Source organism: Mobula birostris, chromosome 14, assembly GCF_030028105.1.
Source record: "Mobula birostris isolate sMobBir1 chromosome 14, sMobBir1.hap1, whole genome shotgun sequence".
NCBI classification, from domain to species: Eukaryota; Metazoa; Chordata; class Chondrichthyes; order Myliobatiformes; family Myliobatidae; genus Mobula; species Mobula birostris.
This window is the reverse complement of record NC_092383.1, coordinates 43,086,407-43,112,257: the sequence shown is the minus strand read 5'-3', so window position 1 is coordinate 43,112,257 and position 25,851 is coordinate 43,086,407. Positions and strand designations below refer to the sequence as shown.

The 25,851-nt window shown below is 39.7% G+C and overlaps 1 protein-coding gene across 5 annotated transcripts in view; it reads left to right on the top strand.

Moving 5' to 3' along the window:
• Nucleotides 1–25,851, top strand: part of tex9 (testis expressed 9) — a 118,795-nt gene that overhangs the window by 30,545 nt on the left and 62,399 nt on the right. For all 5 annotated transcript variants that reach the window (XM_072278456.1, XM_072278459.1, XM_072278460.1 and 2 more), the window contains 3 exons: nucleotides 2,352–2,400; nucleotides 13,915–13,991; nucleotides 17,055–17,227. In XM_072278456.1, the coding sequence (XP_072134557.1) occupies nucleotides 2,352–2,400; nucleotides 13,915–13,991; nucleotides 17,055–17,227 (299 nt within the window). The remainder of the gene's footprint in view (nucleotides 1–2,351; nucleotides 2,401–13,914; nucleotides 13,992–17,054; nucleotides 17,228–25,851) is intronic.

The following is a 25,851-nucleotide window of genomic DNA, read 5'->3' as shown; positions in this document are numbered from 1 at the left end:
AGGGATCAGAAGTAGAGAGAGTGAGCAGTTTCAAGTTCCTGAGTGTCAAGATCTCTGAGGACCTAACCTGGTCTCAATATATCGATGCAGCTATAAAGAGGCAAGACAGTGACTATACTTCATTAGGAGTTTGAAGAGATTTGGTATGTCAACAAAAACTTCTATAGATGTACCATGAAGAGCATTATGACAGGTTGCCATCCAATTCCTAAATGGACGTTGAACCTGTGAACAGTACCTCACTTCTTTAAATATATGTTATTTCTGTTTTTGCACAATTTTTAATCTATTCAATGTATGTATGCTGTGATTGATTTACCTATTTATTATTATTATTTTCTTCATATTATGTATTGCATTGAACTGCTGCTAAGTTAACAAATTTCATGACACATGCCAGTGAAAATAAACTTGATTCTGATTCTGAAGATATTTTCCCAGTTTAAAAATATGTATATTTATAGCAAGACTTTGTCTATGTTAATCAGTGAGTTGTAATATTTTAAAACAAAGACAAATGGATAGGAGGAACTAATAGAATCAGACCATTTGACAAATTAAGAAGTTCTTTATAATTATTTCAATGTAGCAATTAAATATATGGGATTGTACTGCTATCTTTTGTCTAAACAAATCTAAAGATTTAAAGATCAAAGATTAGCTCTATTTGTCATACGTATATCGAAGCATACAGAGAAATGCTTCATTTGTGTCAAATCAAAACAGCAAGCATTTTGCTGGGGGCAGCCTGCAAGCATCGCCACACTTGTGGCAGTTACATGGTATACGCACACATAATACTAACCCTAACCTGTACATCTTTGGAGTGTGGGAGGAAACTAAATCCATGGAGTCACCAAGAGATCGTACAAACTCCCACAGACAGTGGCAGGAATCGATTCACAATTGGTGATCCAAGCACAGTAAAGCGATTGTGCTAACCACTGTACTACTGTGCTGCCCTATCATTTGGTAATCTGGAAAATGTAATGCTTTTAATGAAAGCAATCACAAGATATAAGGTGTTGAAACAAAGGTATTTATGCTTATATTTTTCCTGCCATTCATATATTGATACCACAATTGTGCAGCTGTTGATAAAGGATCAATGCACGGTGACGGAGGGTAGTTAAAAGGCAACAGCAATCATGTTCACAACCGGTCTCAAAGGAGAACTGTTTGGATGCAGTGGATAACAATTTGATGTATTTGGCAGTCCAGAGAAGGAACTGAAAGGTAATGCCTATAAAAAAAGTCTGTGAGTGGCCTATTGCTGTGTGACTTGCTGTGGCAGGCGGGCGCCTCTCTGCCTCGTGTGATGTCCCTCTCTTTCGATGAATGTTGGTGATATTGGTGGATGATATCGTGGTTCTGCGTTCATAGATTGGACTATTACGTTTATGGACTGTGGACTTTTTTCAGACTTACGTTTTTATATTCTGTGTTTTTTTATCTTGAGTTCCTTTTCTGTTTTGTTGTGTGAGGGTAGGGTGTTTGGGCATTGATATTATGTTAGTTTTTTGTGTGGGGGAAGTGCAGTTTTTTTTGGGGGGGAGGGTCACTGTTCCTGTTCCATTTTGTGTGGGGAAAGGGTTTTAGGGGAGGGGTGATGATCGGGATGCCGTTCTCTTTTGTCTTGGGAGTGGATTTGATGTTTCTGTCTGAACGATTTTCATGTTTTTTTGTTTAGTGGCTATCTGGAGAAATACAAATATCAGATTTGTGTATGGGTACATACTTTGATAATAAATGAACTGTTGAAAAAGCATCCACGCCTTCAAAGGAAATGTATTTAGTAGACTTTTTATCAATTCTTGCCCATTTGTTTGTTTTTCTCCCCATCCCCCTCCATTGTCTTCATTTTGACACTGCTTATCAACACAGATTATAACCTGTGAGAGTTCATCATGACCACTGTAAGAAAAGTGCTGGTTTATGTTTAATTAATAGGAGTTGACATCTGAATGTAGAAAACCACATTGTGGTTATATTTTCCACCTCCTGAGATACTGGAGTTTATTTCTACATGATCATAATAGAGTCCAGTTATGATATATAATTATGCAAAACATTTGATTCTAGATCAAATAGAAACATAAACCCAAAAATAATCAGTGGCCTTAAAGTTTAAAATTAAGTAATTTAGAAGAGTAATATGTACAGTAGATAACTGTATTGGGCGACTTGCATGTAACGGTGTTCCTCTAGTGGAGGTTTGAAGCTAAAAGAATGTGCCACCAACGATGTTCATTATCATCTAGATGAGATAATTTGCCCTATATATTTAATATTGTTGAAAAGGTAAATAAATAAGAAAATATGTATTAATATATTGTATTTTTCCTTCCCAGGGAATTATTTTCTTCTGATGGATCGTTTATTGAAAATGAAGTAACAAAGGTATCAAGATGATTGTAAAAATTAAGCTTGCATTTATCATTCATATTTAAAATGCTTGGAAACAAATGTAATTTAACCCTAGAGCTGTCTTAGGTAGAACCATAAAACCAACTGACAATTAACTACATTAACTATGATTAAAGGTTTAGAGAAACAAACTTTTTGCTAAGAGTAACTGAAAATCTTATTTTTTTTCTGGTGCTTTTACAAAATTAGCCATGTTAAATAACAGGAAAAGACTATTTAGCCATTTATATTTGGTGCAATGACACTCAGTGGCCACTCTATTAGTTACCTCCTGTACTTAATAAAGTGGCCACTGAATGTATGTTCGTGGTCTTCTACTACTGTGGTGCATCCACTTCACAGTTCGATGTGTTGTGCATTCAGAGATGCTCTTCACACACACCACAGTTGTAATGCATGGTTATTTGAGTTACTGTCACCTTCCTGTCAGTTTGAACCAGTCTGGTCATTCTACTTGGTCCTCTTTTATTAACAAGACATTTTCACCCATAGAACTACCACTCAGCGTATGTTGATTTTTGTTTTTAGCGTCATTCTTTATAAAACTCTATAGACTGGTGTGCGTGAAAATCCCAGGAGAATAGCAGTTTCTGAGATACTCAAACCACCCCGTGAGTCATCAACAATCATTCCATGGTCAAAGTCACTTAGTTATTTCTTCCCCAATCTGGGATATGGTCTGAACAACTGAACCTCTTGTCTGCATGCTTTTATTTATTGAGTTGCTGCCTCTTGATTGGCTGATTTGTATTAATGAGCAGGTGTACCTAATAAAGTGTCCACTACTGTATTTTCATAATTTTCTAACTATAATGTCTCTTATAGTTGATTGTATTATTGATTACAGCTGACTATTTCTAATTACCATTCCAACAACTGACAACTTAACTCTGGATATAGCATTGAAAATAGTACATTATTACATATCAAAACGTGCAGCATCAATGCCTGAAGTTTAATAAATTTCCTCTTGTCATGGAATCCCTCCTTGCTTAGCCACTCTGTACTTCCATAAACTCCTTTTTTTTTTGAAATCCTCAGTTCTTCCTGTGATACTTCATTTCTTGACCAGCTTATTGATATTTCTTTTCTATACTAGTTACATCTACTTACTTAAATCTCTTTACCCTAGTTACATCTGCTTACTTCACTATTTATATCTCCTTCAAATTTCTTCTCTGAAATGCATCTCCTCAATCAAGGCTTTGTTTACTCTTCCAAATCTATTTTCATGTTTCCATATTTCTTTGCAACTATATTGACCAACCTTGTCTGAGACTACGGAATTTCACTAGACATTAGAAATAAAGTCAGAATACAGCACAGACAAACCTTTTGGCTCACCACATACACCAAAGACCATAAGAGAGTAAGACATAGGAGCAGAATTAGGCCATTCAGCCCATCATGTCTGCGCCACCATTTTACCATGGCTGATTTATTTTCTGTTTTACCCTCATTCTCTCGCCTTCTCCCTGTAACCTTTGATATCTTTACTATTCAAGAGCTAATCAATTTCTGCTTTAAATATACCCAATGACTTGGCCTCCACAGTAGTCTGTAGCAATGAATTCTACAGATACACCACCTTTTGACTAAAAATTTCCACTTCATCTCTGTTCCAACAGGACATCCTTCTATTCTGAGGCTGTACCCTCTGGTGCTCAACTCTCCTTATTTGAAACATTCTCTCAACATTCACTCGATGTGGACCTTTCAATTTTTGGTAGGTTTCAATGATATTCACCCTCCCCCCCCCCCCCCCCCACGAAATCTTCTAAACTCCAGAAGTACAGGAGCCATCAAATGCTCCTCAAACATTAACCCTTTCATTCTTGGGATCATTCCCTCAAACCTTCTGTGGACACTCTTCAATGCCAGCATCTCCTTTCTTAGATAAGGGGCTCAAAACTGCTAATAATACACCAAGAGTGGTCTGACCAATACCTTATAAAGCCTCAGGATTATATTTTTACTCTAGTCCTTTTAAGATTGCATTTGCCTTTCTTACGACCCATTCAGCCTGCAAGTTAACCTTTAGGGAATCCTGCATAAGGACTTAGAAGTCCCTTTGTACCTCTGATTTTTTAATCTTCTCCCTGTATAGGAAATAGTCTACGCTTTTATGGGAAGTGTATGATTATGCACTTTGATAGAAGTGATATATCTACTTCTATCAACGTGCATAACCGTACACTTCCCTTCTGCCAATTATTTGCCCATTCTCTTAATCTTAAGTCCTTCTGCAGACTCCTTGCTTCCTCAACACTATCTTTGTATTGCCTGCAAAGTTGGCTATAAATCTAGTTTATTAAACGACACCCAATTCAGAATAGCCTTTTCCCTAGTGGGCTCAACCACAAACTGCTCAAAAGTCGTCTTGTAGATTCCTTCTCTTGTGATCCAGCGCCAACCTGATTTTCCCATTCTGCCTGCTTATTAAAATCCTCCATGACCATCGTAATGTTGCCCTTTTGTTTACATTCCTTTTCTATCTACCATTGTAATTTATACTCCTCATCCTGGCTAATGTTTAGAGACCTGTATATAATTTCCATCAGAGTCTATTTATCCTTGCAGTTTCCTAACTCTACCAACAAGATTCTACATCACTTCTTTCAAAGGATTTGATTTTCATTTTTTTTTAACCAACAATGACAACCCACCCCCTCTGCCCATCTGTCTGTCTATTCAGTATGATGTGTATCCTTGGATGTTAAGCTCCCAGCTCTGATCTTCTTTCAGACATGATTCAGTGATGCCCACAATGTCATACCTGCCAAATTCTGACTTACCATCTACTGTATTTCCTATACTGCATATAACACCTTTAGTCCTGTATTTACCACCCTTCTTCTAATTTTGTCTGAAGTCATGTGGCCTGAAGTTAAATTCTTATCCCTTTCTAAATTTTTTTGTATTACCTTATATTCTGAAGACTTTGTCTCCTCCCTCTAGTCCCCATTTCCTTTTATTTTATATATACTTTTTGAAGCTGTTGAACCCTGAAGTGGCAATGGAGGAGGCTACTTCATTCCATCAAGACTGATTTGGCTCAGAAAGTAATCCCATTCCCCATGGAATTTCCTGTAATCTGTTCTTACTATATTCCGATTAACAGCATCCTCTTCCTCCTCAGATATACACCAGAGGTAATTTGCACTGGGCAGTTAATCTACAAGTTATAGGTCTTTGGAATGTGGATGGGAACAAGAGTATTTGGAAGAAACTGAAACATTCATAGGGAGATTATACAAGCTCCACACAGACAGCAATAGAAACAGAATCCTACAGCGCAATACAGGCCCTTCGGCCCACAATGCTGTGCTGAACATGTACCTACTTTAGAAATTATCTCGGGTTACTCATAGCCCTCTATTTTTCTAAGCGCCATGTACCTATCCTGAATTGAATTTGAATGGAATAGGCATCTGTTAGTCTCGTGAGACCATGGATTTGCGCCTTGGAAGGTTTTCGGGGCGTGGGCCTGGGCAAGATTGTATGGAAGACTGACAGTTGCCCATGCTGCAAGTCTCCCCTCTCCACACCACCCATGTTGTCCAAGGGAAGGGCACTAGGACCAATACAGCTTGACACCGGTGTCATCGCAGAGCAATGTGTGGTTAAGTGCCTTGCTCAAGGACACAACATGCTGCCTCAGCTGAGGCTCGAACTAGCGACCTTCAGATCACTAGACTGATGCCTTAACCAATTGGCCACGTGCCAACACTATCCAGGAGTCTTTTAAAAGACCCTATTGTATCCACCTCCACCATTGTCGCTGGCAGCCCATTCCATGCACTCATAACTCTCTGTGTAAAACAAAAAAACAAACAAAACAATAACTTACCCCTGACATCTCTGTACCTTCTTCTAAGCACCTTAAAACTGTGTCCTCTCATGTTAGCCATCTCAGCCTGAGAAAAAGCCTCTGATTATCCACGCCATCAATGCCTCTCATCATCTTATACACCTTTATCAGGTCACCTCTCATTCTACATCGGTCCAAGGAGAAAAAGCCAAGTTCACTCAACCTATTCTTGTAAGGCATGCTTGCCAATCCAGGCAACATCCTTGAAAATTTCCTCTGCACTCTTTCTATAGTTTCTACATCCTTCCTGTAGTGAGGTGACCAGAACTGAGTACAGTACTCCAAGTGGGGTCTGACCAGAGTCCTATATAGCTGTAACATTACCTCTTGGATGTTGAGCTCAGTCACACGGTTGATGAAGGCTAATACACCATATGCCTTCTTAACCACACAGTCAACCTGCACAGCAGCTTTGAGTGTCCTATGAACTCGGACCCCAAGATCCCTCTGATCCTCCACACTGCCAAGAGTCTTTCCATTAATACGATATTTGACCTACCAAAATGAACCACCTCACACTTATCTGGGTTGAATGCCATCTGCTACTTCTCAGCCCAGTTTTGCATCCTATCAATGTCCCACTGTAACCTCTGACAGCCCTCCACACTATCCACAACACCCCTAACATTTGTGTCATCAGCAAATTTATTAACCCATCACTCCACTTCCTCCAGGTCATTTATAAAAATCATGAAGAGAAGGGGTCCCAGAACAGATCCCTGAGGCACACCACTGTTCACCGGCCTCCATGCAGAATATGACCCATCTACAACCACTCTTTGCCTTCTGTGGGCAAGCCAGTTCTGGATCCACAAAGCAATGTCCCCTTGGATTCCATGCCTCCTTACTTTCTCAATAAGCCTTGCATGGGGTACCTTATCAAATGCCTTGCTGAAATCCATATACACTATAGCTACTGCTCTACCTTTATCAATGTGTTTAGTCACATCCTCAAAAAATTCAATTAGGCTCATAAGGCATGACTTGCCTTTGACAAAGCCATGCTAACTATTCCTAATTAAATTATACCTCTCCAAATGTCTATAGATCCTGCCTCTCAGGATCTTCTCTATCAACTTACCGACCACTGAAGTAAGACTCACTGGTCTAAAATTTCCTGGGCTATTTCTACTCCTTTTATTGAATAAGGGAACAAAATCTGCAACCCTCCAATCCTCTGGAACCTCTCCTGTCCCTGTTGATGATGCAAAGATCATTGCCAGAGGCTCAGCAATCTGATCCCTTGCTTCCCACAGTACCCTGGAGTATATCTCGTCCACTCCCAGTGACTTACCCAATTTGTTGCTTTCCAAAAGCTCCAGCACATCCTCCTTCTTAATGTCTAAATGTTCAAGCTTTTCAGTCCACTGTAAGTCATCCCTACAATCGCCAAAGGTCCTTTTTCCTTAGTGAATACTGAAGCAAAGTATTCATTAATTACCTCTGCTACCTCTTCTGGTTCCATACACACTTTTCTCCTGTCATTGTCCTCTTGCTCTTCACATACTCGTAGAGTGCCTTGGGATTTTCCTTAATCCTGCTCGCCAAGGTCTTCTCATGTCTCCTTCTGGCTCTCCTAATTTCATTCTTAAGCTCCTCCTGCTAGCCTTATAATCTTCTAGGTCCCTATCATTACCTAATTTTTTGATCCTTTCGTAAGCCTTTCTTTACTTCTTGATTAGATTTTCAACAGCCTTTGTACACTGCGGTTCCTGTACCATACCATCCTTTCTCTGTCTCATTGGAACATACCTGTGCAGAATGCCATGCAAACATCCCCTGAGCATTTGCCACATTTCTGTTGTACATTTCCCTGAGAACATCTGTTCCCAATTTATGCTTCCAAGTTCCTGCCTGATAGCTTCATATTTCCCCTTACTCCAGTTAAACATTTTCTCCAATGCTATGATAGAATTATGATCACTATCTCCGTATGCTCTCCCACTAAGAGACCTGACACCTGACCAGGTTCATTTCCCAATACCAGATCAAGTACAGCCTCTCCTCTTATAGGCTTATCTACATATTGTGTCAAGAAACCCTCCTGAACACACCTAACAAACTCCACCCCATCTAAACCCCTTGCTCTAGGGAGATGCCAATCAATATTGGGGAAATTAAAATTCCCCATCACGACAACCCTGTTATTACTGCACCATTCTAGATAGAATCTGTCTCCCTATCTGCTCCTAGATGTCCCTGTTACTATTGGGTGGTCTATAAAAACACCCAGTAGAGTTATTGACCCCTTCCTGTTTCTAACTTCCCCAGAGACTCAGTGGACAATCCCTCCATGACTTCCTCCTTTTCTGCAGCCGTGACAACTATCTCTGGTCAGCAGTGCCACGCCCCCACCTCTATTGCCTTTCTGAAATATCTAGAGCCTGGCACTCTCAGTAGCCATTCCTGCCCATGAGCCATCCAAGTCTCTGAAATGGACATAACATCATAGCTCTAAGTACTAGTCCATGCTCTAAGCTCACCCGCTTTGATCATGATGCTTCTTGCATTAAAATAGACACATCTCAAACCATCAGCGCTCCTCTTTCACCTGCCTATGTTCCCTCTCACACTGTCTTCAATCTTTCTCTATTTGTGAGCCAACTGCCCCTTCCTCTGTCTCTTCAGTTCAGTTCCCACCCCCCAGCAATTTTAGTTTAAACTCTCCCCAATAGCCTTAGCAAACCCCTCTGCCAAGATATTGGTCCCTCTTGGATTCAAGTGCAACCTTTCCTTTTTGTACAGGTCACACCTGCTCCAAAAGAGGTCCCAGTGATCCAGAAATCTAAATCCCTGTCCCCTGCTCCAATCCCTCAGCCATGCATTTATCCTCCACCTCACTCTATTCCGATACTCACTGTCAGTGTTGAATTTGGGTCACTTGAGCTATGATGCAGCAGCTTTACTTACTGTGTCAATATGCAGCCATCCTATCTCTTTTCTCTGTGTGTCCAGTTAGTGCTGTAAAAGGCTCTGAATAAATGTGAGTTTTCTAAATGGACATTTTCTAATTTCGGCCAGCTTTGGCAGACATATGGAGGAAAGGAAGCCGTTGACTTACCAAAATAGGAGAAAATAATTTATAAGAATAGGAAGCATAAAAAAAGCTGTACAAGCCTTCTAATGAGTGCCAACGTGTTGCTATATTTTTAGCTGAAATACGAGTAGCACATACAAACTAATTCACTCAATTAATATTCAATTTAAATCTTTCTTATTGAGAAAGCAGTGCCACAATGAAGAAAAATATAATTTCAGATTTATATTTTTATACATAAAATTTCCCATCTGCTTCAGAAAAGTTATCAGGATCGCATTACTGAATTTCTAAAAATGAGTGTATATATGAAATTGTTAAACAGAACTATTGATTTTGTTCTTCTTGCCTTCCCTTCACTGCCAAAGTATTTGTTGTGTATAAATCACTTTGCCACAATTCCAAGGAATGATGTCTTAAATCCTTAACAAACACAAGATAGTTTGTTCACTACTTCCTGAAGGATATAAACATAGGAGCAGCCTTCTGGTTTTGATTTAATTGCCTAAATTTGTATGTTGCTGTGAACTTGGGATCATTTTATACATTGCAACAACATTTGCTATTAATAAGAACTTAAGTCACCATTTTTTTTTACTATTTTAGCCCAAGAACATGGATGAAATTTTGCATTCATATAGCCCTCAGAAGGTAGAGCATCCCTATGAAATGGTTTGTAAGCCGGAATGTTGTAAAGTAAAGAAGCAATTACCATTTATTTATATGGGAAAATTTTGTGAGCATTCGCAGACCCAAAAATGACCTACTAAATCATGCCAAATAACGCATAAAACCTAAAATAATAGTAACATGTAGTAAAAGCAGGAATGATATGATAAAAACCCAACCTATATAAAGTAGAAATACTTTTCCGCAATCATTGCCTGAACTGTTCTCCGTAGCGAAAATCTCACGCAAGCGCTCTCAGCAGAAACACTCTCTCCAGTAACCCTTAAGCTATGAAGCTGCCAAATCATACCAAATAACACGTAAAAATACACAGCCTAATGTAGAAATAATGTATGTATAGTGTAGTATCACTTACGGGAATCGGGAAGACACCGAGCACACTGATAATGGTTTGTTCGGCTGAGTCACCGCAGGTTGGGGTGGTGCAGTGGCTCCCACCCTCCGGGCAGCGAACCGATACCAATCCGCAAAGCATGCAGGGATACAGCGGTAGCCGGGAGGCACACAGCACATCTTTAAGAAAAAAGCCAAAATAAATAAGCTAATTAATTAGGTGCCGCCCGGCACGTAAATGTCGGCCCAGATCAGAGGCGATGCATTCTCCACTAATCGGTATTTGTCCGCGGCCCGGGGGTTGAGGTGGTGGGACACTGGGGTGTCATCTCATCATCGTCTGTTTCCATTAGGGCAGGCAGCTCATCATCTTCTATCTCTGCTTGCCTCGATGTCGAAGGTCGAGGTTCGTCATCTGCTGTGGCTGACATGGAAGTCTTGAAAAATGACAGTATGCTTGACTGCTGAGCCTCGCACATTTTTCTATCATACAGTTCTTTGTAAAGACTCAAACCATCTTGCAAATATGCCCTAAACCGACGTACCCTTTCAAGATTAAAGTCGTACTTTATCATTACTCATTCGGTTTTGATTGTTATCCTTTCCTCTTCCAATTACATCAGCTCTTCATCTATCAGTTCTTGGTCATGGGATGCCAAAACCTCTTCAACATCATCTTCGTTAGCTTCCACAAGCCAAACTCACTTTGTCCTTACTTCGTTCACCACAATTGAAATGCTTAATTATGTCTAGTTTTACGCTAAGTGTAACACCCTTACGAGCTCTTTTAGGCTTTTCTGATACCTTAGAACTCATCTTGCTAACGGCTGCTCACAGGCACGTGTTTAAGCAATACCTGCGAGAATGCTGTTCGGAATCTGGGGGAGAGCAGCTGCTCGGGGTGTGTGCTGCCTTTTATCACGCACTGATTTTTTTCGCGTGCTGCTTTTTTCGTAACAGTGAAAACACCTTCTGTTAGCGAAAACAGGTAACTAATGTAGGACTTTCATAACAGGTTTCGTAAAGCGAACATTCGAAAAGCGGGGGACACCTGTACATAGCTGTAATGTATCCAGTTTATGTTAGCAAGATTCTGTTACCACCAAAACCAAATAATGCAATACTTTACTTTAGTAGTAACAATTGAAGGATAAATAGTGGCTGAGACCTTCCTACCCTTATTAATAATTTGAGGGAATATATGAAGCCTCACTGTAATACTTTATTACTTCTTCAAAGGATGTAACAGTGCAGGACTTCCTGAGTACTATAATGGATGTCTCACTAAGACCCTGGAGTGGAAGTTGATCCTGTAACTTTTCACCTGAGATGAAACAGGGTTACTAATTGTAAATTTTATTATATTACTTCTGGGGATAAAGGTGTTGTTAACCTCATGCCTTAACCAATTTATTTGGTTCTTCGCATGACTAAATTCCAAGGAAAGTCAGGGTATTTGTGATTTTAAAATTAATCAGTATTTAGAATTTAATATATTAAAAGTAAGAAAGGTTCACTACTGTGAGAATAATGATAAATGCATTGCAATATGTGAATCTCTGTATTTCATAAAATGTTAATAGTCCTCCAAATAATGCAGTGTTTATAAAATAAATTTGCACTTTCCAAGTTTGAGTTCACAATCAAAAATAATATCATAGAACTTGAAATATAAGAAGTCCTAATTCTGTACCAAATGGCATATCTTGTGTGTTGAGCAGACAATACATAAAAATGTATAGATAGTATATAATAATTCAGATTATTTATATTAGTTCTACCAGTAAGCGTAGATGTCTATTACACGTACCATTTCAGATCTGTACATGTTATAAAAGTAAGCAAATGTTCGATTTGTCATATTTATAAATTCCATCTTGTGTTGCAAGTTTTCCTAAATTCATATGGTTCATGCAATTTAATGACAAAATAGCTCCTATGAAGTAGTCCAAGTAAATGAGCTATTTATAAAAATGGATACTTGGTGATCAGTATATCACATTGTTTGCTCAGCTGTAAGTCTAAAAAACTTGCACTTATGCCTATTTGACATTATAACTATAATTTTTAAATTAACTACTAAATGGTGGATGTGAAAATCTGAGTGGTTAGGCTAAGGCCACTAGTTAGGGAATCCAAACAGGATTACAGTACTTGCTGCTCTTTAGATGTATAAAGTACTCCACGAACAGACTAGACAGCCAAGCATTTAAAACTCTAAGTCAACATGCTTTCAATAGCTCTTTTAAAATACTGGTGTGTGTTCTATGTTACTTTACATTACAGTTACATAAATAAAAATGCACTTGCTCACTGAATACATTACATGTGGAAAGCATTTTGGTTAATTTAGGAAATATATTATTTTTGTGTTACATTGTATATTGTGTAAATAGGTTTTTTTTACATATAAAGGTTTTTTGCGAAGGACAGGTGTAGAAAATATCTAATATTAAAACAACTTATGAAAATAATTGTAATTACAGTATCCATTTGTAGATCTAAATATGTTAATTACAATTATGCATCAATCATGTAGGGCAGCATAGTGGTATAGTGGCTAAAACTCCCCTTCACAACTCAAACAACCTGGTTCATTTGTGAATCTGTGGAATTCTCTGCCACAGGAAACAGTTGAGGCCAGTTCATTGGCTATATTTAAGAGGGAGTTAGATATGGCCCTTGTGGCTATGGGGATCAGGGGGTATGGAGGGAAGGCTGGGGCGGGGTTCTGAGTTGGATGATCAGCCATGATCATAATAAATGGCAGTGCAGGCTCGAAGGGCCGAATGGCCTACTCCTGCACCTATTTTCTATGTTTCTATTTTCTGACCCTGAGATCTGTCTGTACGGAATTTCCAAATGATTATGCAGGTTTCTACGTTTCCTTCCACTTGTCAAAACATGCTAGATGGTTAACTGGCATCAATAAAATTAGTGTAAATGAGTGGCAAAAAGAGTCAAAGAGGAATTTATATTTATATATATATATATACACACACACACGTGTGTATGTATGTGCGTATACATATACACTGTAGGTGGTCTAAGTACTGGTGTAAAAAGGTCTCCTAGATACATTTAAAACATGTCATTTCTTCTAATCCTTTCATACTAAAGCGATCCCAGTTAATTGTGGGGAATGGAACCTCTCTGCTACCACAATCCTGTTCGTTCTACTCCTCTCTCTGACATGCCTATCCTCCATCTCCTGCTGAGAGACCAGTGGTATGATACCAACAAAGTGATTGTCTATTTCCTTTCTTACTCTACTTTACTCTACAGTATCATTTGTAGAGCCTCTGGGCCACCCTTATTACTGTAGTGATGAACTCTTAATCAATAATGCAGTGGCCCCCTCCCCAACGTACTTGAAACTCCAAAACAAAATTACTTAACTGCATTAATTTGCACCACATACTTTCCATAATTTTCCTCACGATGACTTGCTTATATGTTATTTTTGTGCTTTGTGAATGTATTTGGTATTGTATGCAGCTAGATGGACAACTGATAATGTTTTGTAATAATTTTTCTTCCAAATTATGTGCTGCAGAACAGAAGTAAGATTGGATTGAGGAACGTGGAGCAAAGCAGATCATGTTCTGCAAACAAAGGGAAGAAAATTACTAGGTAAAGTCTTCTGCACATTTTGTGCCATAAACTAGTGTTCAAAAGAATTCCTACAAGCAAGGCATTATATGAGCAACATCTATTGAGGCTTATACATATAGAACATAGATCATAACCATGTGGTACTAAATATTGTCTGTTTTTATTAAGCATCCTTATAGCCTGTACAAACTAAATTTGAGATGCCAGAAACTGGAATGGTTGCGAATTATTTAGGCTTATTTTGCCCTTTAAGCCTGTTTTGCCAATCATTAAGATCTTTGCTGATCTGTGATTTAGCTTCACATACCATATTTTCCCTCTACCCTTTCATACTTCTATTAATCTATCTATTATCAATTGTTGTTGCAAAAAAAAAATCCCAATTTCTATTACCTCCTGCAAATAGCAGTTTCCTAATTTCCTTTCTGAATGGCCTGGCTCTAATATAAATACTACACTCTCCCATCATTGGTTTCCTAATGTTGTTGCTCTTAGTATCTCAGAAAACTTTTAATACCTGAAAGCATGCTGCTTAGGAATTGTCTTTTTTTCATCATCACATGTCTAAAGCTCATTTATTTCTGGAGTGAAGTAAAATTTTTTACCATTTCTGAGTTGACTTACATACTCTTAAAATTCATTTAAATTCACTTTTGTACTGAGATGGCATCATTCCTCAACATTTGGAGTGTTGCCCATAAGGTAGTTTGTTGTTTTAAGCCATGCCAGTCTAAGTAACTGTGGAACAACAGTATTTTCTTTGCACTGTGTCCTCTGCAATAGTTCTATTTAAAGCAGGTGCCAGCCCAGCATTGATAACTTAGCTCAGGAAAACTTCTTTAACTTTAGAACATAGAAATCTACAACACATTACAAGCCCTTCAGCCCACAATGTTGTGACAACCATGCAACCTGCTCTAGAAACTACTTAGAACTTCCCTAGCGCAGAGCCCTCTATTTTTCTAAACACCATGTACCAATCCAAGAGGCTCTTAAAAGACCCTATTGTATCCACTTTCACCACCGCTGCCAACAGTGCATTCCATGTGTGAAAAACTTCCCTGTGACTTCCCCTCGGTATCTATTTGCAAGCACCTTATAACTATGCCCTCTCGTGTGAGCCATTTCAGCCCTGGGAAACAGCCTCTGGCTATCCACAAGATCACTGCCCCTCATCATCTTAAACACTTTTATCAGGTCACCTCTCATCCTTCGTCGCTCCAAGGAGAAAAGGCCAAGTTCACTCAACCTATTCTCATAAGTTACGCCCTCCAATCCAGGCAACATCCTTGTAAATCTCCTCTTCATTCTCTCAATAGTATCCACATCCTTCCTGTAGTGAGGTGATCAGAACTGAACACAGTATTCCAAGTGGGGTCTGACCAAGGTATTGTATAGCTGTAACGTTACCTCACGGCTCTTGAACTCAATCCCATGGTTGATGAATGCCAACACACCATATGCCTTCTTGACAGCATTGTCAACCTGTGCAGCAGCTTTGACACGGACCCCAAGACCTCTCAGATCCTCCACAGTGACATTTTCTGTCTTCAAATTTGACTTACCAAAATGAACCACTTCACTTATCTGGGTTGAAGCCACTTCTCAGCCTAGTTCTGCATCCGATTGATGTCCCACTGTAAGCTCTGACAACCCTAACTTTGTTAAAGTTATTTATGTCTTTAAGTTTCAATATTACTATTGTAATCTGATTCTGAAGTTTGTTGCTCTTTATTGAACACCTTTGGCTTGTAAGAAGTCAGTATCAATAGTATATGTTGTAGCAAGATTCATTGAAATCTGCTACAAGCATATTCAAAATTAAGCAATTTATTTATGACTATTTTGTCCTACAACCCTTGTAAGACAAATCTTTTTTTGGAAAGAGTGCTTCAGATTTGGGAAATATGAAATGACTATGGGTTAATCTGTCAAATTGTTACTGACTAGCCAAGTATGATAAATAAGTGAAAATGATGCTGTGGCACATCAGTTTTCATTCTGTAAATTTGAATGAGATTGCTTACAAATGGGATTATCATTTACACTTTGTATGTTCTTAGATGTTTTCATGCATGCTTTGTCACTTTAAATAATTTAATGATTAAACCAACAGAGGTGCATTAAATGTTGTATCCAAGTGAGCATTAATTTATTATTTTTGAATGTTAGTTATTGATTAAAATTTGTTTTTTTTGGTGTGTTTTAATATTCTATACAGTAGATTCTGGTTAATTGGGCCATCATTTAATTGGAGCAGTTGCTTATTTAGGACATCTCTTAAAAAAACAAAACAAATTGAGAAAATAGCTGGGATTCCCTTGTTTATTCAGAACACTACATTGCCAAACAGTTTCTAACTGACGTCAGTCACTTGCATGTTGTGTAGCCATTAGATACTACACTGGGTTTAGAACAGTTTTTAAATAGTATCACTTGAGTAGGTTTGTGTTAGAAAGCAGTGATTTTTGTCACTGATAGTTGGTGAGAAATAAGCAGTATGACATTTCGGAACTGTTTTGTTTACTGTGGTTTCAGACTTAGATGCCAGAAATGGTCAGGAGTGAAAATTAAACAACTTCACTACTTCAATAAGTTAGGAATTATGAAGAAATTGAAGAAATCAATAATGTTATAATAAAAATGAAGAATTGGATGATGCAATTGCCAATAACATTGTTTGAAGGCAGTCCATTATCTGCACTAGGTGTCTGCACTGATTTTGTTCACTTAGTCAATCAAAAGAACACGGCAGCATATACTACATTAATTCCTTTATCGATGACTTTTAGGAAATAACACAATTTTATGGTGCGGTATTAATTTTGGTAGTGTTCTAATTTGTTCTGTATTTCATTTAAATACATTATTTATTACTCAGTTAAAAAGTATTTTTATCTTTATATCTGTTTAACTATTTCCTTGAAACTTCGGCTTATTGGGGCAACTAACTAATTGAGCCAATATGCACTGGTCCCAATGTGTCCCAATTAACCATAAATCATTAACTAGTTTCAGCAGAGAAATTTCTTTACTGAACTGAAAAGAAAAAAATAAGTGCCTGTGTTTTTAAAATTTCAGTGCTAAACATAAAACTGTTGAATTGCACATGGCTGATGATGTTGCGGTTTTAGAGGACTTTTCCAATTTCTCCCTTGCAAAGACAATTAGCAAAATTGAAGGTCAGCTGGAGGATGGAGCTCCTGCTGATATAGAAAATGTGATGCCCAGCACTGGCAATGAAATGAGCACAGGTGGGACTGAACTCAGTGTTTTGCTCTTTATGTTGCATAATTAAGTTGTTTAAAACTGCATCATTATTAGAGGAAAAGGAAGTGTTTTTCGTGAAGTATGTTGACAGATAACGATTTCAGTTATTAACACTTGACTGGAAGCATTTAGAAAAAAATGCAAATATTGTGCCATAAATTTAAATTTTGTAGAATGTAAAATTTGGCTCATAATTTCTGGATTGAAAACCTGTAAACTGACTTCATGGGTTTAATTAAACAGTGTAACTTCTGGATTAATTGTTAATTCAACAATACTGATTTCAGTGGTTGGCAAGCTGTTAGAGTCCATTATTAAGGATGAGATTTCAGAGTACGTGGAGGCACATGATGAAATAGGCTGAAGTCAGCATGGTTTCCTTAAGAAGAAATTGTGCCTGGAAAATTTGTTGGAATTCTTTGAGGAAGTAACAGGCAGGATAGACAAAGGAGAGTCAGTGGGTGCTGTTTACTTGGATTTTCAGAAGGCAAATAGACAAGGTAAGAGCCCATGGTATTACTGGAAAGATTGGCTTTCTGGCAGGAGGCAAACAGTGGGGATAAAGGAGACCATTTCTGTTTGGCTGCTGATGACTAGTGGTGTTCTGCAAGAATTAGTGTTAGGTCTGCTACCTTTCACGTTAGATGACCTGGATGACAGAATTGAAGGCTTTGTGGCCAAGTTTGCGGATCAAACAAAGATAGAGGTAGGGACAAGTAGTGCTGAGATAGCAGGGAGTCTATAGAAGGAAAGATTAGGTGAATGGCAATGAAGTGGTAGATCAGAATCACGCATGTTATATGTTATGAAATTTGTTATTAGATTCTTATTAGGTTATAGGGGAGGATGGTGGACTATAGAACAAAGAGGAGAAGGAGATCCAGAGTAAAGTGCTGGGAAAGTTAGGAGAAGAAAAAGGATGAAAGAATAACCAGAATGGGGAATGGGAAAAAAGTGAGGGATGGTTGCAGGATATGGGAAGTAATTACTGGAAGGTTGAGAAATTGATGTTCATGCCAACAGATTGGTGGCCACCCAGATAGACAGGGTTGCTTCTGTCAGACCGACAGGGTTGCTTCTAAACCCTGGTGTGGCCTCATCCTGGACTAGAAATTGGATGTCAAATTGAAATAGATAGCAACCCTGAAATCCTGCCTTTTGAGAGGAACAGAGCAAAAGTGCTTGACTAAGCACCTCTTCCCCCGAATCTGCATTGGGTTTTACCAATGTAGAGGAGGCCACACAAGGAGCACCAGGAACAATTGAGTCTCACAGATGAAGTGTCATCTCACCTAGAGGGATTGTTTGGGGCCCTGAATGATGGCGAGAAAAGAGGTGAAGGAGCAGGTACAGCACTTGCTCCACTTGCAGAGGTAAATGTCAGGAGGGAGATCAGTAGTGAGGGAAAAGTAGACAAAGGAGACACCTATGGAAAGCAAAGAAAGGGTGGGTGAGGGGGGGAGGGAAAGATATCCTTAGTGGTAGAAGCCGCGGAGAATGATGTGCTGGTTACAGAAGCTCATAAGGTGGTAGCTAAGGACAAGAGGAGCCCTATCTGTGTTACAATGACGAGAGATAGGGTGAGAATAGATGTGCAGGAAATGGAGGAGGTATAGGTGAGGGCAGCATCAATAGTGCTGGAAACGCAACCCAGTGTTTTGAAAAAAAAGGGATATCTCAGGTATTCTATAATGGAAAGCTACACACAGAGACAGAGGAACCGAGAGAATGGATTAGCTTTTTTACAAGTGACAGGGTGGGAAGAAGTATGATCAAGATAACTGAGAGTCAGTGGATTTGTAAAATATGTCAATAGATAGTTTGTCCCCAGAGATGGAAACAAAGAGATCCAGAAAGAGGAGAGAGGTGTCAGAGATATTGTAAGTAAATCTGAGGGCATGGTGGAAGTTGGAGGCAAAGTTGAAGAGGTCAGCATAGATGCAGGAAGCAGCACCAATACTAGATTCAATCTAGTCATCAATTTCCCATAGACCTATGCATTTTGAGTGAAGTATCCTCTTGGTATTTGTGTTTTGAAAGTGCCAAGTTCTTTACCCTAAAATGTACAGAGACTCTAATGCTTGGCCCATTTATTTCTTGTCTGTTTCTATTGAATGGCTTTGAATGGTTGAATGCACTTCACACTTTCTTCTGTATATTCATCTATTGTATCCTACTCCTTATCCTGAATTTCAATGGCTGTCTCAAGGGATTGATTAGAATTCAATCAATACAGTCTTTGTTTCAACTGTCTACTGAGCTCACTTTCTTATCTGCACATTTGTAATACATTAAATTCTTCAAACATCAGTAACCCACTAACCTCAGAGAGAGAATAAAATATAACCAGCCCCTTTGAAAGGAGAAGTCAGTGATATCCTTTATTCAACCATTGACAGCAAACTGAGATGTAGCAACCATCTTTGGTTCCAGTCTGGAAGGCTGTAATGCACAAATGTTAATGGCTGTAATTATCTTGACAGCCACTACCAAAGCAGTCTTTGTCTGATTCTGAGATGCCTGCAAGATCTGCCCCTAGATTTTAGTGAGGAAATCCTTAATGTTCTAGTGGAAGAACCGCTCCTTTTGCACCTTGGTTAGAAAAGGGCTCTTGCTTGAACCTACTCTTCCACTTTCTTCTCATAGGTTATTGTTATAGAAATGTAGAAACATAGAAAACCTACAGCACAATACAGGCTCTTCGGTCCACAAAGTTGTGCCGAACATGTCCCTTAGAAATTGCTAGATTTCCCTAAAGCCCTCTATTTTTCTAAGCTCCATGTACCTATCTAAAAGTCTCTTAAAAGACCCTATCTGCCTCCACCACAGTTGCTGGCAGCCCTTTCCACTCACTCACCACTCTCTGAGTAAAAAGTTTACCCCTGACGTCTCCTGTGTACCTACTCCCAAGCACCTTAAACCTGTGTCCTCTTGTGGCAACTACTTTAGCCCTGGGAAAAAGCCTCTGACTATCCACATGATCAATGCCTCTCATTTTATTAGATTAGATTATGAGGACACTCAGTCCTCGTTTATTGTCATTTAGAAATGCATGCATTAAAAAATGATACAATGTTCCTCCAGAGAGAGATCACAGAAACACAGGACAAACCAAGACTAAAACTGACAAGACCACATAATTATAACATAGTTACAACAGTGCAACGCAATACCGTAATTTGATAAAGAGTAGACCATGGGCACGGTAAAAAAAAGTCTCAGGTCCCGATAGCCCCATCATCTCACGCAGACGGTAGAAGGGAGAAACTCTCCCTGCCATGAACTTCCAAGCACCACAAACTTGCCGATGCATTGGAAGCACCCGACCACAGCCGACTCTGAGTCTGTCCGAAAACTTCGAGCCACCGAGCACAGAGCGCCATCCTCTGCCGAGCGCTTCGACCCCACTCCCAGCCGCTGAGCAACAAGCAAAACTGAGGATTCAGGGCCTTTCCCTCCAGAGATTCTGGATCACACAATAGCAGCGGCAGTGAAGCAGGCATTTCAGAAGCTTCACCAGATGTTCCTCTGTGCTCTCACGTCTGTTTCCATCAAATCAGGATTGTGCACGGCTCCCTACTTGACAGATAACAGACATCATCATCACCGGAGTGGCCATTGCAAGCTGTGTCGCGCTGCCATCTTCTCCTCCTATACACCTCTATCAGGTCACCTCTCATCCTCTGTCACTCCAAGGAGAAAAGGCTGAGTTCTCCTCCCTTGCCTCCCACAGTACCTGGGGTACATCTCATCTGGTCCTGGCGACTTATCCAACTTGATGCTTTCCAAAAGCTCCAGCACATCCTCTTTCTTAATATCTACATGCTCAAGCTTTTCATTCTGTTGCAAGTCAGCACTACAATCACCAAGATCCTTTTCCATAGTGAATATTGCTATTTCCTCCAGTTCCATACACACTTCTCACTGTCACACTTGATAGGTCCTATTCTTTCAAATCTTATCCTCTTGCTCTTCACATACTTGCAGAATGCCTTGGGGTTTTCCTTAATTCTGCCCACCAAGGCCTTCTCATGGCCCCTTCTGGCTCTCCTAATTTCCTTTTTAAGCACCTTTCTGTTAGCCTTATAATCTTCTAGATCCCTAACGTTACCTAACTCTCTGAACCTTTTGTAAGCTTTTCTTCTTTACTAGATTTATTACAGCCTTTGTACACCACGGTTCCTGTACCCTACTATAACTTCCCTGTCTCATTGGAACATACCTGTGCAGAACTCCACACAAATATCCCCTGAACATTTGCCACATTTCTTCTGTACTTTTCCCTGAGAACATCTGTTCCCAATTTAAGCTTCCAGTTTCCTGCCTGATAGCCTCATAATTCCCCTTATTCCAATTAAATGCTTTTCTAACTTGTCTGGTCCAATCTCTCCCCAATGCTATTGTAAAGGAGATAGAATTATGATCACTATCTCCAAAATGCTCTCCCACTGTGAGATGTGACACCTGACCAGGTTCATTTCCCAATACCAAATCAAGTACAGTCTCTCCTCTTGTGGGCTTATCTACATATTGTGTTAGGAAACCTTCCTGAACATACCTAACAAACTCCACCCCATCTAGCCCCTTGCTGTAGGGAGATGCTAACTGATATTTGGGAAATTAAAATCTCCCATCAAGACAACTCTTATTATTACACCTTTCCAGGATCTGTTTCCCTATCTGCTCCTCGATATCCCTGTTACTATTGGGTGGCCTATAAAAAACACAAAGTTATTGACCCCTTCCTGTTCCTAACCTCCACCCACAGAGACTCCGTAGACAATCCCTCCATGACATCCACCTTTCCTGCAGCCATAACACTACCTCTGATCAACAGTGCCACGCCCCCCCTCTTTTGCCTCCTTCCCTGTCCTTTCTGAAAACCCGGCACTTGAAGTAACCATTCCTGTCCCTGAGCCATCCAAGTCTCTGTAATGACCACCACATTATAGCTCCAAGTACTGATCCATGCTCTAAGCTCGTCCACTTTGTTCACAACACTCCTTGTGTTAAAATAGATACATCTCAAACTGTCCACCTGAGCGCGTCCCTTCTCTATCACCTGCCTATCCACCCTCACACACTGTCTCCAAGCTTTCTCTGTTTGTGAGCCAACCGCCTCTTCTCCAGTCTCTCCAGTTTGGTTCCCACCCCCCAGCAATTCTAGTTTAAACTCTCCCCAGTAGCCTTAGCAAACCTCCCCACCAGGATATTGGTCCCCATGGGATTCAAGTGCAACCCATCCTTTTTGTACAGGTCACACCTGCCCCAAAAGAGGTCCCAACGATCCAGAAATCTGAATCCCTGCCCCCTGCTCCAATCCCTCAGCCACGCATTTATCCTCCACCTCATTCTATTCCTATTCTCACTGTCGCGTGGCAAAGGCAGTAATCCCGAGATTACTACCTTTGCGGTCCTGCTTCTCAACTTCCTTCCTAACTCCCTGTAGTCTTTTTTCAGGACCTCTTCCCTTTTCCTGCCTATATCATTGGTACCAATATGTACCACGACCTCTGGCTGTTCTCCCTTCCACTGCAGGGTATTTTGGACGTGATCTGAAACATCCCAGATGTACATTCCTGTACATTCGAGTTTCCAAACGAGGCTGTGATGCAACCAGGCAGAATGCTTTTCAATGTACATCTGTACAAATTTATCAAGAGTCTTCACTGACGTACTGAATCACCATAACCTTCTAAGAAATTAGAGACATTGGCATACCTTTTTCATGGTTGCATCTGTGTGTTGGGCTGGGATGTTAACATCCAGGAACTTGATACTGCTCACCCTTTTCACCACAGATTCTTCAGTGAGGACCAGTGTGTATTTGCCTGACTTTCCACTTCTAAGGTCCACAATCAGTTCCATGGTTTTGTTCATGTTGAGTGAAAGGTTGTTATGGCCCTCTTCCAGCTAGCCTGTCTTACTCGTGTACACTACTTCATCACCTTCCATGATTCTGCCAACAGCAGTGGTGCCATTAGCAAATTTATAGATGGCTTTGGAGCTATGCTTAGCCATGCAATATGATGTGTAGAGTGATTAGAGTGGGGACCTGTGTTGATAGTCATTGAGGAGAAGATGATGTGCTCTGTCAGTGAGGAAGTCATGAATCCAATTGCAGAGGGAGGTACAGTAGCCCAAGTCTTGGAACTTGATGAGTTTTAGTGTATGTCAGTGATAGTATTCATTTAGGTTGACCAGGTGGTCCAAAGTAGAGTGAAGTAGTGAGATACTGCAGTAGACCTATTGTGGCAATGGGCAAATTGTAGTGGATTCATGTCCTCGCTATGGCAGGAGTTGATTTGAGCCATAACCAGCCTCTCAAAGTACTGCATTGTAGTGGGTGTAAGTGGACCGTAATGGTTGAAGCAGATGCTCTGCTCTCTTGGGCACCGGTGCAAAAGAAAGTGATATAATTGGTGCAACTCTGTTTCAGCAGCTCGCCATGTTCTTTGTGTCTTAGATTGTTTTCCCAGTTCTGCTATATTCTGACGGAAATGCCAACCTGCATATCCATGCCTAGGAGCAATCAGTTTATGCTGGCACCTTGATTAGGTTCTTCATAATTTGTGCCACATCGTGCTTACTTGAGCACCTTTGAAGAAGATAGGAAGTGCCAAAAATTTGCACAATGAAAGCAAAAGCCACTGGAAATTACTGACTCATCTGAAAGTTGACGGTGATCATTTTTAATGGTATTTATAACAGGCCTCTCATGGTCTGAGTCGACGTTCCCTCTCTCCCCTATAATAGGTCCTTCTTGTTGTTGGATGTGTCAGTTATTTGTGAGTAAAAGAAACTATCATCTCAACAGTTCAGTTTCAAAGTAGCATTAATGCCTCCATCTGTCTATATTTTATTCTCCTAACAAGCACTGGCTGTATGTACACACTAATGCTCTGTTCATTCAGGACAAATTTGAGATGCCAGTTTGGAAGCACATTGGCACAGCTAATGATTAAACATTTTATTCTACTAAATCTTTGTGAATCCACGTTCAGCCATATTAACCAAATACTACCAAGTTATCACTATTACCAGATCAAAGAAGAAAGTATTTTTTAAACTATCTTTTAAAGCTCTACCCAACTGAGCTGATTCATGGAAGATACTGCATTTGGTAAAAAGTAAGTTATTTAGGCAGAAACTTCAGATGACAGGTTAATTGTTTCCAAAGTGAGCATAATCTGGGCTGTAATTGGCAAATGAAATGCTGATGGTGCTCTAAGCGGCATCTACCCAAATAGGGTTTCTGTTTGGCTTGTTAATGCACCATGTTCCCTGCTTCCTTATTCAAGATCTCTGAGGACCTAACATGGTTCCATCATATCGATGCAGCTATAAAGAAGGCAAGACAGTGATTAAACTTCATTAAGGGTTTGGTATGTCAACAAATATACTCAAAAACTTCTATAGATGTACCATGGAGAGCATCTTGACAGGCTGCATCACTGTCTAGTATAGAGAGGGCTACTGCACAGGACCAAAAGAAGCTGCAGAAGGCTGTAAATTTAGCTGGCTTCATCTTAGGTACTACCCAGGACATCTTCAGGGAGCGGGGTCTCAGAAAGGCACCCAGGACATGGACTTTTCTCATTTGTGCCATCAGTTAGGAGGTACAGAAGCCTCTTCCCCTCTGCCATCTAATTTCTAAGTGTACATTGAACCCATGAGCACTACCTCACCTGCTTAATATATATTATTTCTGTTTTTGCATGATTTTTAATCTATTCAATGTACGTATACTGTAATTTATTTATTTTTTCTTCTATATTATGTATTGCATTGAACTGCTGCTGCTAAATTAACAAATTTCACGACTCATGCCAATGATAATAAACCTGATTCTAATTTAACTTGATTGTCATCCTTGAAGTCTATACAGTGCAGTGTAATGTTGCATTCTGGGAGCATAATCCGTACTGTTTTCTTCAGTATTCAATATGTCACAAGATTAAGTTGCATATGTAGCACCGATGCTAGTCCTTTGGTCCAAACTGTCCACTCAGCCTTCCATTACCTTTCTTCATTTAACTTTTCCCCTTTGAATTCTGCTGAGGAGCTCCACTAATGTCTGGGTTATTTAGGACTTTATCCTGCACCTCCCCCTCTCCATGACTCAAGTCACAGGTAGATTAGTGGCATACTTGACAATCCAGGAACTGCATTATTTGTTATTTTGTGGTTTAGAAGTGCATCATAGAGATGTCTATTTAGAAATATAACTGCTGACAAAGGTTTTGATTGTGGAACGTCAGTAGTTTCAGCGGAGCTGCTCTCCCCATTGACCTGAACAAGATGTCGTTTTAGGGAAGCTCCCACATTCAGGCTGTGGAGAGCTACAATCTATTAGGATGAGCTAATACAGAACTTCCATTTAGAACTTGGGTCAACAGTTGAATTTCCATTTAGATATTAACCATTCAATTGTCTGGAGTCCTCTGCTGTCTTGGGTGAAATGAAGAAATAGTTATATGAAAATCTAAGACTTAGCTTATTCTCTTAAGCAATATCCTGTTTGGATTCGGCTTTCTTCTGTTTAGTTCCAATCTTGCTCCATTTGGACATTGTGTTGCATCCCCTCCTTTGGATTTTGCAGAAGTTA